This window comes from Myxine glutinosa, chromosome 1 (assembly GCF_964187855.1).
Source record: "Myxine glutinosa chromosome 1, kmMyxGlut1.1, whole genome shotgun sequence".
NCBI lineage: Eukaryota > Metazoa > Chordata > Myxini > Myxiniformes > Myxinidae > Myxine > Myxine glutinosa.
The window spans coordinates 307,267,262-307,281,527 of NC_136261.1; the positions used below are offsets into that span (position 1 = coordinate 307,267,262).

The 14,266-nt window shown below is 44.8% G+C and overlaps 1 protein-coding gene across 2 annotated transcripts in view; it reads left to right on the forward strand.

Moving 5' to 3' along the window:
* The window catches only part of SUMF1 (sulfatase modifying factor 1), a 33,526-nt gene extending 21,583 nt beyond the window's left edge, over positions 1-11,943 (forward strand). For both annotated transcript variants that reach the window (XM_068135849.2, XM_068135840.2), the window contains exons 4-6: positions 11,062-11,175; positions 11,301-11,360; positions 11,497-11,943. In XM_068135849.2, the coding sequence (XP_067991950.2) occupies positions 11,062-11,175; positions 11,301-11,360; positions 11,497-11,613 (291 nt within the window). In that variant the 3' untranslated portion in view covers positions 11,614-11,943. The remainder of the gene's footprint in view (positions 1-11,061; positions 11,176-11,300; positions 11,361-11,496) is intronic.
* The last annotated feature ends 2,323 nt before the right edge of the window (positions 11,944-14,266 follow it).

The window sequence follows — 14,266 nt, forward strand, 5'->3', positions numbered from 1 at the left end:
TGGATATACACCTCAACACGCAACTCCATTAGCGGCAATGGCGGGGAAAATCCGCTTGGGGGAGAAAACCCCCTTGGGCAGGGGTGCAAATGAATGCGCTACAACCTTCATTGTGTGACCCTCAGTTATCCTGTCAAGTTTGGTTGAGACTGGATAAGTAACGATCGAATGCATCGCGGTCAAAAAATCATCAGACAGACAGACAGACACCAAATTGCATATTTTCGTATGATTATCTCACACTGCATTTTAAGTAACGATCGAATGCATCGCGGTCAAAAAATCATCAGACAGACAGACAGACACCAAATTGCATATTTTCGTATGATTATCTCACACTCATCATCAGACAGAAAAATCATCAGACAGACAGACAGACACCAAATTGCATATTTTCGTATGATTATCTCACACTCCAGCATTTATGGGTGTGCAATATCTCACAGTGCCTTTAAGTAAAAGCAGGTCTTTTGTTGGTACCCTGACCAAATTCCGAATTTCCCTCATGTCCATAACGGCCAGAAAGAGAAAGGAATGAGTTCGCATGTTTAGCCACACCCCATAATTTGTTAAAATTAGGAAAATGAAACACTCATATACAATCATTAGGTTGACTTTTCTATTCTACTGTGGTCTGATGATATTAAAATTGAACTCTCTGTCCTGAATGCAAAGTGCTACATCTGGTGGAAACCGAGCACAGCTCATCACCCATCTAACGCCATCCCTGCTATGAAGCATGGTGGTGGCAGCATCATGCCACATGGTGATGCTTTTCAGTGGCAGGGACGGGGAGACTTGTAAGGATAAAGGGAACAATGAATGTAGCCAAATACAAGCAAATATTTGAGGAGAACGCTTAAGAGTGCAAAAGACGATAGACTGCTGCCAAAATTTACGTTCCAACAGGACAATGACCCCAAGCATACAGCCAAAGCAACACTAGAATGGCTTCAGAACAAGAATGTGAAAGTCCTTGAGTGACCCAGCCAAAGCCCAGACTTGAATCCCATTGAGAATCTGTCAAAAGACTTGAAGATTGCTGTTCCCGATGCTCTCCATCCAACTTGACAGAGCTTGAGATAATCTGCAAGGAAGAATGGGAGAAACTCCCCAAATCCAGATGTGCAAAGCTGATACTGACATAACCAAGAAGACTCAAAGCTGTAATCGTTGCCAAAGGTGCTTCTATGAAGTATTGACTCATGGGTTGAAATACTTGTGTAAATTAGATATTTCTGTATTTCATTTTTAACTATGTTGTACAATTTTTTTTTCAACCATTCCACTTTGGCATTATGGAGTACTAGGGCATGCCCGTACGTGGGTGCCCGTTCCTTGCCAAAAAAAAAAAAAAACGCTACCCGTACGCTCTACCCCGCCCGTACGCCCGTACGCCCGTAAACAAAAAAAACAACGCTCTTCGCTTCCGCCCTTCGCTCTGACTGAATTGGGAGAAATAATGCGCATAAGAAATCGAGAAATTATTATTTTCTCCGGAAGAAATCGAATTACGAACCGTAATGGCGCACGCGCTCGGCTCGGCTCGCTCTCACATCGGCCACGCCTACGCAACAACGCGTTCTGTGATTGGCTGCCGGAAGTGCAGTCTTCACTGTCCGGAAGGTCGCAAATCGCAGTTACGATGAATCGCAAATTAGTTTTAATTAGTTTTAAAACATAGTTTAACGGCAACATAGTTTTCCAACGTGAAATAAATGAATACGCTCTCAAATGTGCCGTCCGAGGCAGAGTCTGTTCGCCACGTTCGGCACACGTGATAGCTCGCTGCTCTCTGATTGGTTGAATCGTTTTTTGGACATAGCTCGGTAACTACTTCTCCGATTAATATGAAACCTTGAAAAGGCACATCCTCGGGTCCCCAGCAATATACCTGGCAAGTTTCAAGTATATCGGACCCGTGGTTGTCGAGAAACAGCGGTCACAGACATACAAACATACAAACATACAAACATACAAACATACAAACATACAAACATACACACAGAGATTACTGGAATTATAGATAGATTATGTGTAGATCAGTGACAGAAATAATCTCAATTTAATCCATTTTAAATTCAGGCTGTAACACAACAAAATGTGAAAAAGTCAAGGTGTGTGAATACTTTCTGAAGGCACTGTACACTGGCTAGGTTTGTGGCCCGGTTCCAGTGTTGTATCGAGTCCACCTGGTCCGAGACCTAGTCCAAGCTGTCCGAATCAAAGTCCGAGTTCAGCAGTCACCAGTTCAAGTACTTGGCATTCCGAGTCAGAATCTGAGACATGTGCTGAACATGTATTGGAAAAGTGGCAAAGAAACAAATTTATTTATATTTATGTATCATCTAAATGAAGACAAATATCAAAACCGACTAACATTGTAACTTGAACTTGCATCAACATTTTATTCCATATTATGGCCCTCTTGCTGTAGCTTGCTTATTCGTTTCGGACTGCAAAGTTTCTGATAGCATACGAATCTTGTCCAGAAAATACGGTAGAAAAATATTGCATTGATTGTCAACTGTCAAAGTTATCAAAGTCCAAAACAGCATCACATAAACATAGCTCAAATTGTAGACTTCTAAATCATTTGAAAACAGTGATTTTAAGTCTACCAGACTTTCTTAAAATATTGCCTGTGAGTTGGACAATTATGCTACTTTTCAAGTTTTCATAAATATGTTAAATTTTTTATTATCATATTATCTATATCTCTACAATTTCAATGAACTAATGGATGAACTAATGAAGCTTGGGGTGAATGGTTGCTACTTGCTGCCAAGCATAGATTCATTGCATTTTAGAACTAGATGGTATTCATAGAATACTTATCCTGCACAGTCAACTTGTTGTGAGCCAACTCTTCTGTTTTTGAACATTGTTTTTCTTTGATCCAATATGGCTGCCAGACCACGTGAGCGATGACATCATAAATTTAAATTCTCTAATATAATTGTTGCATAGATCACGCTCATTACATTTCAAACTGATCAGACTAAGCGTTGTCCCAGTCGAATTATGACGTCATAATTATGGCACCAATGACGTCATAATTATGGCACCAATGACGTCATCGTCAACAACACCTATTCTCCATATGGAGTTCTTTACAATGAACCATGTTTCAATTTTTTCCAAGCAGCGGTTTTGGAGATATAGAGGTGCAACATTTTTCGGTTTTTCCAAGATAGCGCCTGTACCACATGACCTATGACGTCATGATCATCATTAAAATATTCTAAAGGAGGAGGTGCTCCTATGGTGAAAATTTCGTGTCCATCAGACCAACAGTTGCTAAAAAATTTAAAATAATGATTGGTTGGATAAGTGTTGTATTTGTCGAATTATGACGCCATAACGAAGGCACCGATGACATCATTAACATATCTTATTCCCCATGGGGAGGTGGTGACAATGAGTCAGGTCTTAATTTTTTCCATGGAGTGGTTTCAGAGATATGGAGGTGCGAAGTTTTTCCAATATGGCACCTGTACCACATGATCTATGACGTCATGATTATCATTAAAACATTCTACATGAGGAGATGCTCCTATGGTGAAAATTTCGTGCCCATCAGACCAACAGTTGCTCAGAAAAAAAATTCACAATGATCGGATACGTGTTGCACTTGTCGAATTATGACATCATAACGAAGGCACAGTTGCCATCATCATTAACATATCTTATTTCCCAAGGGGAGTGCTTGACAATGAGCCATGTTTCAATTTTTTCCATGGAGCGGTTTCGGAGATAGAGGTGCAACTTTTTTCGATTTTTTCCAAGATGGCATCTGTACCACGTGATCTATGACGTTATAATTATCATGAAAAAATTATACAGGAGCCGTACATATTCTGAAAATTTTGTGTCCATCAGTCTAACAGTTGCAGAGGAATTTTTGTTTTATTCATACTGATCAGATCAAGCGTTGTACTTGTCGAATTATGACGTCATAATTAAGGCACCGATGACATCACCATCAACATATCTTATTCCCCATGGTGAGTACTTGTCAATGAGCCATGTTTCAATTTTTTCCATTGAGTGGTTTGGGAGATGTAGAGGTGTAACGTTTTTTCAAGATGGCGCCCGTACCACGTGACCTATGACGTCATAATTATGAATAATAAAATTGTACAGGCTGAGGCGCTTTCATGGTAAAATTTCGTGTCAATCGGACCAACGGTTGCCGAGAAAATGAATTTTTAAAATGCAGACATGTACGGCACACGGCACTCATTCCGCAACTGAATGCTTCACCCTGCTTTTCGCTTTGCGAGCGCAGGGTAATAAGGGCGCATAATAAGGCTTTCTCTTGAAAACAATCATTCCACTGGAGCATTTGAAGTGGGAGCACACAGTACTTTTGAAGCTAATCTGTGCAGTTGACGGTACTTGGTTTTGTTTTCCACCCAAAACTGGAAGTGCACCACTCCTTTGCGTTGGATCATCGTCCTGTACAGACTCCAAATATTTTGTCATCTGTGCCCTGATGCTGACAGGTCCACTCTCTCCACCACCATTTCTTTTTCGGGTAAATGTCTGATAGCGAGCGAACAGACGGGGACCTTTCCTGGCTGAGGTGGGTCTTCGTCCTCCTCGCTACTTGTCTTTCCCTTGGGTTTATCAGATCCAGGAATGTCTTCACTGGAGCTGGAGCTTGTAAGTGTATCTGCTGTTAGTACTTCGCAATGCAGTATTGCAAATTTATAACTATAATTTATAATTATTGGATTAGTTAAACAAACTTACTTTGCTTTGTGGACTCGTTGTAGGTGTCGGGTGGAATTTGGTGTCATCCCACAGACATCGACGATCTGCCCACCAGCGCCGCCACAAAATCGACATTTCGCAGGGTGTTTTCTCTTCTGTGTCTTGAGACACAAACTCTTTATGGTTGACAAAACCAAACACATTTACACGAGCAATAGCAGACATTACTTTTTAAGGTCCCAGCTACTGTATTCAATTTATTTTACATCTTACAGGTTAATTCAATCACTTGTTGTTCTCAGCAACATCACCTTGACACATCCAAAATTTGATTTTGATGATGGGGAATTTTCCTCCAATCATTCACAACGTTAAACACAAGCATGAAGACGGTCTGTAGTTTCCCTTTTAATAATGTAACTAAAGGATAAACTGATATATTAACATATTTAAGAATGTTATCAGCTAGTATAGGCCTTGTGAGGCATTGTCGGACCTTGTTATTAAAACAGTAAATATTGCAATTAAACATAAAGGAATTAAACGCACGTCTCAACTACATGTCTATAAGTAAAATTCAACGTTAAAAATTAAAGTTTAATGCATGATTAAAGGAGAAATTACTTTGCATTTCATCTAAAGTGTACACGTCTTTTAAAGTGCTTCATAGTCAACAAAAGTAACATTTTGGGTAATATGACAAATGTCACACTTGTACATTAACCATTAGTACCATAAAAATAACAAATAACGGCTAAGGACTTAAAAAACAAAAACAAAGAAAAGCAGTGCTCCATTACTACGCACCGCTAAACCACACAAATTACTGTACATACTTAGGACAAATATATATGTGAACATTTTATATGTTAAAAAAAATGAGGCCATATTTACCTTCTTACTTGTCGCTTCAAATAAAGACGTTCAGAGTTCGACATAAAGGTGGCAAAAAAAATGTAGTAAACTTCGCAAAGAGAAATCTAACTCAGTCTTTCCAGATCCAATTTTGAAAAATACGTTTTTAAAATAGAAACAAATATTGCAACAAACATTTTAGGTTACTTTTTGTTGAGGAAACAGATTCTGACCATATTTAGACAATTCGGTAGCTTATTTTAGCCGCATATTGTCTTTGAAACCGACCTAACCCTAACAGTATTTTCGCTCTATTTCCTTCATTGTTTGTCAGATTTGACATTCCCAACACTTTCTGGAATCACAACAATCCCCTGCACACCGTGATATGATTTATTCTAAAAAATCAACCAAAAAATTCCTAACCATAATATCTTTGATCTAATTCTTTCATTTTATTTTTAACGAGCAGAAGTACCCGGCATTGCCGGGCGGGGGAGGGGAGGGGGAAGAGGAGGGGAGGGGAACGGGGGGGGGGAGGGGAGGAGAGTGGGGGAGGGGAGAAGAGGGTGGGGAGGGGAGAAGAGGGTGGGGAGGGGAGAAGAGGGTGGGGGAAGTACCTGGCATTCCGTGTATAAACGTGAGGGAGAAGAGGGGGGAGGGGGAGGGGAGGAGAGGGAGGAGGGGGAGGGGGGAGGGGAGGAGAGGGCGGGAGGGGGGGAGGGGAGGAGAGGGCGGGAGGGGAGGGATGGGAGGGGGAGGGGGAGGAGGAGGAGGGGGGGAGGGGAGGAGAGGGGGGGAGGGGAGGAGAGGGGGGAGATGGGGAGGGGGAGGGGAGGAGAGGGGGGGAGGGGAAGGGATGGGAGAGGAGAGGGGGGGATGGGAGAGGAGAGGGGGGGAGGGGAGAGGGGAAGGGGGGGAGGGGAGAGGGGAAGGGGGGGAGGGGAGAGGGGAAGGGGGGGGAGGGGAGAGGGGAGGGGGGGAGGGGAGAGGGGAAGGGGGGGGGGAGGGGGGAGGGGGGAGGGCGCGCGAATCATTGAATCAGCGCGCTGCTCTGCCACCGATTCAGATTCCGTGTATAATATTCCTCGCTGAAAAAAAATATGGATCTAAAGATGAAAGAAAAAAAAACCTATGTGGTGTGAATGGCAATGTTCCTCGCTGAAATGTGAAAAAACGCAATCGCTTTTCGCTCTGAAATACGTGCGAACGCGTAACTGAGTTAATGGCGGCAAGGAACATCACGTGATCGCTCTGAGCGAATCAGCGCGCTGCTCTGCCATTCCGGTCATAATATTCCTCGCTGAAATGCGCTGAGGTAAAAATATGGGAAAAAAATATTATGAAATAAATTTTTAGGTCGGTGTTACATATTTATGTGAATGTATGTGAATTACCATTCAGGTCTTTGCTTATCCGTGTGTAGTATATTAAGTTGTTGTGTAGTTGTTGTGGTTGGAGGGTCAGGAGCCCTTCTGAGGGAGTGGCCGGAAACGGAAGTGACCGGAAACGGAAGAGGAAAAGACACGAGGAAAAAGGACGAGTATTATTCTTCCTCGCCCCGCTCCGACAAAAGGAGGGATCGACCTTGCGCTGCGTGGAAAAGCGGCGTTCCGATCCGAAGCCTGTCTGGCGAGAGGAATTACCGGGACGTGTACCTGCCCGGTGGAGACGGCAAGTTGACGTGGGGCCGTGCATCGACCCGCGTCTGGCCTCGTTCGCGCGGCACCGTCCAAACAGACGCGTGCGGGTCGCACGTTGGGGCCTAACGCGCCTTGCAAGCGGCGTGGGGTTTGGCTTGCTTTACCGTATCCGCTTCGCGTGGCCACGAGGGGCTGCAGCCACGGTGCCTGGTACGATACCTGCCCGGTGGAACCACATCCACCCGGGGTTCGTTCAACCGCCCGAGTGCGGTGACGGCGACCATCATCTTGGTCAGGAGGGGCCCAGAGACATTGTGCGGGACCGAGACCAAAAGGGTGTAGTGAGTACTCACCGGGACACCCGTATATAAGATGGCCATCTTACTCATAGGAAAGGGCTTGTGAATTGGGAATTGTTGATGGTTGTATATGGTTGATTGCTCGGGGAAAATCTCCGTGGTTGTGTCATTGCAATTGTATGGTCATTCCCATTGAAATATATCCTTGAACGTCAGTTGTCTCTTGGGTGAAATTCATATGGATTGCGTGGCGAAAGCGCATATATAATACAGCTTTCTGGCGAAGTTCCTCTCACGGTCCGTGGGTCACCGAGACCAGGTATTCACCGAGGGGACCACGTAACAGTCGGCCATGTTCTTCCCAGGCCTAATGGCCATGTCTGTGCCAAATATCAAGTACGTGAGCCTCTCCGTTTAGGAGTCTACCGGTAACATTACACACACACACACACACACAAACTGTGCTTTATATATATAGATTATCAGATTTGACATTCCGACCACATTTCTGTAAGTACAGCAATCCCATTCACACTGATATGATTTTTTTTTCTAAAAAAATCGAATATGAACATCCCTAATCGTAACCCTAACAGCACGGGGACCGCTGTAGTTTTGATTTCCGACATGCTATGGCCCCCAATAATTTAACACGTCCTTGGGGTTGCATTGGCAGTTAAGCATGCGAAATTTCGAGGTTCTAGCTCAAACAATAACGGAGATATGGAAGGCATCATCTTAGCCAATCGGGAGTGAGATATAATTACTTATTTTTAATTGGTTTTTCAAAACACTTAAAGTAACACCTAACTTGTTGATATGAATATCCAAATAATCATCTTTTTCATGTTTACAGTTACAACGATGTAAAGTACCTTTGTTACTATGTTTATTAAACCTATATTTTTTCAATATAGATTAAGAAAGATCGCTTAAGGCAGTGTATAAATAGATGACTCGTTCCCAGTTTCTTTTTACACTCCAAAACCTCATTCTTATCATTATACGGAAAATGTTACCTTATTTTTGTGTCGTTCTAAAGCATTGATAGGGTATGAAGTTAAGCCATTTAGTTTTTGGTTTTAAAGTGATTCAGTATATCGTTTAAATTGCTCTTTGAAAGAACATTTAATATTCCTACAGGTCGCACAAGATCTGCCAGCAACCCTCTTATGGTTAAACTGCCAAAATCAAGGCTCTCTGCTCACCTTCACTCTTTCAATCCCCTTTTCTCCCGCCTCTGGAACAAACTCCCCCACTCCCTTCAATCCCACTCCTACCTCCAGGTCTTTAAAACAGCTGTTCACCACCATCTCTTATCTTCCCCCATCCAAAACCTTGATCTTTTCTACCCCCGCTAATTCACCTCAGATACACTTTTTTTGAAATTCCAACTTCTTTCCTGGAAGTCCTTGCAGTGTCCATATGTTTTATACCTCTCCCACCTCCCCCCAAGCCCTCCCCCTCCCACATTTCTCCCGATGTCCCTGCTCTCAAATGTTGTGTTTGTGTCCTTCCCCCTCTCTCCCCATCTTGTCTACCGCTCCCCTTATTTTGTGTTTTATGTGTCGGTTCGACTTTTTGTATGATTCCTAATAGTATTATTCCTAATATAATTCCTAATAATATTATTCCTATTGTTCCTAATAGTATTATTCCTAATAACTCTCCCTAATGTGATTCCTAATAGCTCTTTCACGAGCCTCGATCTTGTATACAAAAAAAAAAACAAAAAAAAAAAAACAATGTGTTTTGGATCGCGCACCGTTACACGAAGGTAAGATGCTGGCGTTTATTAAAATTAGAGTTATTTTAATTTTCCAATGCAGGAGTGCAGGATTGTCTAATTTTGTCCACTAATCCTTTATAATGCTTCACGGGGGTCATGATAAAAGCGTTTTGGCGGGAAACCAATTATGTTTGGTTTCTGTACATGCGGGTTTTTTGGTGCTGTACATTGAAAGTTTTACTGTATAGTTTTTATTTCAAGTGTACCCTAAAAGTTTTACTGTACACTAAATTTTGCCGGACTCAAGCTGGAATCGGGCCAAGTCCGAGTATTTGGCATTCAGAGTCTGTGGACCAAATGCGTAGTGTTATCCCCACAAAATCTATGTTTGCTAGATTTACAGGATCTGATTGATAGTCTAAGTGCTGAAAGTCGTCTAAGTCCTTCACAAAGTGGACTCCAGTCCTACATCACTGCCCGGTACACTGGCTAGGTTTGCGTCCCGCTACCCTGTCTAAGCATGCATTCCGGGACTCTGTCTAGGTTTGCATTCCGGGACCCTGGCTCAGTTTGCATTCTAGGACCCTGGCTCAGCTTGGTTTGCATTCCGGGACCCAGTCTAGGTTTGCATTCCGGGACCCTGGCTCAGTTTGCATTCTAGGACACTGGCTCGCTTTCCGTCCCACTACCCTGTCTAAGCTTGCATTCCGGGACCCTGGCTCAGTTTGAATTCCAGGACAATGGCTTGGTTTGCGTCCTGGGACCCTGTCTAAGCTTGCATTCCGGCACCCTGTCTAGGTTTGCATTCCGGGATCCTGGCTGAGTTTGCATCCTAGGACACTGGCTCGGTTTGCGTCCCGCTACCCTGTCTAAGCTTGCATTCTGGGACCCTGCCTAGGTTTGCATTCCGGGACCCTGGCTCAGTTTGCATTCCAGGACACTGGCTCGGTTTGCGTCCTGGGACCCTGTCTAGGTTTGCATTCCGGGACCCTGGCTCAGTTTGCATTCCAGGACACTGGCTCGGTTTGCGTCCCGCTACCCTGTCTAAGCTTGCATTCCGGGACCCTTTCTCGGTTTGCATTCCGGGACCCTGGCTCAGTTTCTATTGTAGGACACTAGCTCAGTTTGCGTCCCGCTACCCTGTCTAAGCTTGCATTCCGGGACACTGGCTCGGTTTGCGTCCCGGTACCCTGGCTAGGTTTGCTCTGGTACCATGTATAACTTTTAAATTCCTTCTAAATGTACAGCAGCTTCTCAGTAATAGTGTGATTGGGGAACCAAATATGTAGTGTAATCCCCATAAAATCCATGTTTGCCAGATTTACAGTATCTGATTGATAGTTTGATATTATAGCTGTATTTACAAAACAAGTAGAAAATCCTATCATTGTTTTCGGAGTATCGCTGAGCATGTTTCCACAACTTGATTTTCCACAACAGATCTCATTTGGCGAAAGCAGGTTTCATCACCGGAGAATAATGCTTTGGGCCCGGTATTAACCTATGCATATATTGGACTTTGCAAAGTGAACCAGATGTGTCAGATGTGCATTTTGCACGATGAGTTGTGTTGCATTTTCACCCTGTTTGAACATGATACCAATGTTATGCAGTATGATTATGAATAGCTGCGCTGGTGCAGCGATTCGTGTATCGAGCTCCTGCAGAATGTGTGGGTGGATGCATTCTCTCCCAGCAATGTTAATGCCATTCTTCACCCACTCACTCAAAAGAGTTCTGATGCAAGGGATTATACCAGTCCTTTGCTCGATCATAATGGAAACATCCTTCTCACCTCTTTGACTTATTTTTTCAGGTTTTCTCCTTTCCCACTAATGGATATGGGCTGCACAATATGGTGGGCAACGTGTGGGAATGGACTGCAGATTGGTGGGAAACACGGCACACATCCTCACCCAGTCATAACCCAGTGAGTGCGCCTCAACTTGGTATCCCGATTATTCATACTAATTGTGATTATGTAGGCCAGTTTTCCTTTGTGAAGCCACAAATTACTTTTTTGTTTCCGCTTTAATAACTTTTCCTTTTCCACAGACGGGGCCTGCCAACGGAAAAGACAAGGTGAAGAAAGGTGGCTCCTTCATGTGCCATCGGGTCAGTTGGATCTTTTTGGTTGGGATAGATGATTTGGGCCCCAGTTTAGGCCCTATGCCAATTGTAATCCTCAAATACTACATCGTTTGCTTGTTACCTTTGATGTGTGGAACTTTGACTTCCTTCTCTTCCTCAGTCTTACTGCTTCCGGTACCGCTGCGGAGCGCGAAGCCAGAATACACCCGATAGCTCAGCTGGCAACCTAGGCTTTCGGTGTTTGGCGGACGTGCCCGACAGCCAATCCAAACCATAGGGAGACCCTATCGATGGAGGATGAGTTGTTTGCCAGTAGAAGCCTGTCGGAGAGCGAGCCGACAGCGGATAGCTGAGCAGTGAGCCATGACCACGGTGTGGATCGAATACATCCAGATTGTGTCGTCATCAGTGCAGCAGTTCCTTGGGGCCTGTGGAAATCTCCAGAAACCTTTGTCGCTTTACTGCCAGTGTTCACGTCACATACAAACACCTCACCAGGAGAATTTAGCTTGTTATGTGCTGACGTTTGTTTGGTATTTTGTCCAGCTTTTTGGTAACCATAATTTAAATTCGTGTAAATTAAAGTGGAAACTAATGTTTGCATAGAGCAGGTTTTCAATTATTTTATTTTTTTCCCACATGCAGCACGTTTGCCAACCAGTGTGAAATCAGGCAAAGCTGCCCTTATTGTCGCATTCCATTGTCAAGCGGTAGACTGTCTGCAGTCACCCAGGGCGGTACCACCACATGTTCCTTCAGAGCCTTTAATGGAACATTGGTTGTGTTGCAATCTATTGGGTTAAGCTGCCGGATTGGGGGTTTTTGGGGGTTCCTACTGCCTATGAGTTGCATTCCTGGTTCTGCAGTGCCTGCTAGAGGGAGTCGGTTTTCACATCGGCTTGCCTCCAGGAATCTCTAGGCCCGGACCCGGGTGTAGCGCCATGGGTGGCTGCCTCGTCAACTAGCCGTTCTAGCGCAGAATATTGGGTCCCTTCCTCTGCCAGTTTGCGACTGGAGCCGAACTGGGCACAGGATTCCGGGAGGGCGTTCCAATGCCCACTAAGTTTGCACCGTCGGTGCCATCTGGACCACTCCTTGTTTGCAAAGTTCCTGAAGTTCCTCAACATCTCTTTATTTCACTGTGGACCAATCATCTGCAGCAGCCCCATCCTGATGATATTTTCCCATCTTATTTCTTTCCTTTTCTACTCGGGGGGGGGGGGGGCTCTTACTTTTTGGGCTTGACCTTCCTCCTGTGGTGTTAATAATAAAATAAAATAAACTTTTTCTGTTTGTCTGTTCCCTTCTCTCTTGTATACCTTGAGAACGGAGCAATGTAGGGCCACAAAACTTGGCAGACGTAAGTAGGCTAATTCTCTAATGGCTTGAGTGATCACCAACAAACTTGGTAGGGATAGTGTAGGCCCCACGGGGGTTTCATTGTACTAAAATGAAGTTGTCCGCTTCGATTTTGAGATTAATTGGGTGGAGAGAGATTTGTCATAGGGGAACGTGAAATCTATCTAACTGCCTGAGTTGATTGTAACCAAGTTTTTTAAGGATAGTATGGGTAGAGTGGGGGAGGGATATTTTGGGAAGGAGGTAGGGGTTAGTTGCCTTGAACAGTGGAGGTGTATCACGTGGACCCTCCTCTCACTTGGCACTTGTTTATTATTTTCTTAACTGAAACTTCTCCCCCACCCCTTTATTTAACGAGTCGACCTCGTTTCGAGCTACACCTTCTTGGCATCGATTGCTCTGAAAGCAAGCGTTCTGCCTATACTTTGTTCTTTTCCTGGGAGGTCTCCAGGTAATTGGAGTTTTGCCCACGGGTTCCTTTGAGAGCTGCGGAGAGGCATCAAGTGCGGTCCATCCATGTCGGCGAGCTTGGCACGAATGAGGTTTTGACAAGTGTACACACAATACCTTTTCTGTGTGTCTTACCAAAGCTGATCTTTTGAAGCCTCCATGGGCTCCCTAATCCCGCCCCCACCACTGCCCTACATCACGCAGGATCAAGTGTGGGGGGATTTGTGAGAAACAGTGGATGGATGATCGGTTTATCTCGAGGAGGCCTCTGCCAGTCTCATTTCCATATCATTGCCCACGTACCGGTTCCTGCCCATGTTGTCACGTAGACGGTGCTGCGTATATCCAGAGGGGACAGGGACGAGAGCCATGATGGCAGAGGTAGTGGGGAGCGGTATTAGATGCTTTTAATTGGTCATTGTTTATAACATTAACTCAGTACTGAAGGTGATGGATGACTCAAGTGGTGTTCGTGGAAGGGAAGGCGAGAGCAGTGATTCAAGGAGTACAAGTTTGCGAAAGCCCACGTGATTTATTGAAAATGCAATGTGAGGCACTTCGTTGATCGCTTTTTGCAGAAACGTAATAAAAACGAGAGAGAACAAGCCGACTTTCGTTGCGCCACATCAGTCGTTTTTGGACTCACTTGGGGCGAAATTTACTTACTTGCAATGGAGGCTCCCTTTAGTCAGCGCCGGAGCTCCCCCTGCACAACCAATTAGCACGGGCACTGCACAGCTCGGCAAGTGCATCGATGCAGCACGTGGGGCTCCTTCGTGACGTACCTTCAAGTCCATCGTGCATGAAGCACCTTCCTTCAGATCGACTGGGAATCGTTTTGTCGGGGGGCGGTGGGAGTATTCTGCGATTGCATCGGGAATACTTTGCCGTCTCATGGATCGAAAGGATCTCTGCGCTCGTCGCGAACCATTGCTCCACCCCTCCCTCGGGCTTGCGGGGAGGAGCTTACGTATGCACGGAATGGGGGTGGAGCCTGAGCTGAATGGGGGTGGAGCCTGAGCGCGTGCGGAACGGGGGTGGAGACGCGGCGCGGGTGGACAGGCGAGAACGCCTCACGCCTCCGCCGCGAGACCCCCAAATCCCCTCCCGCGCACTTTGCG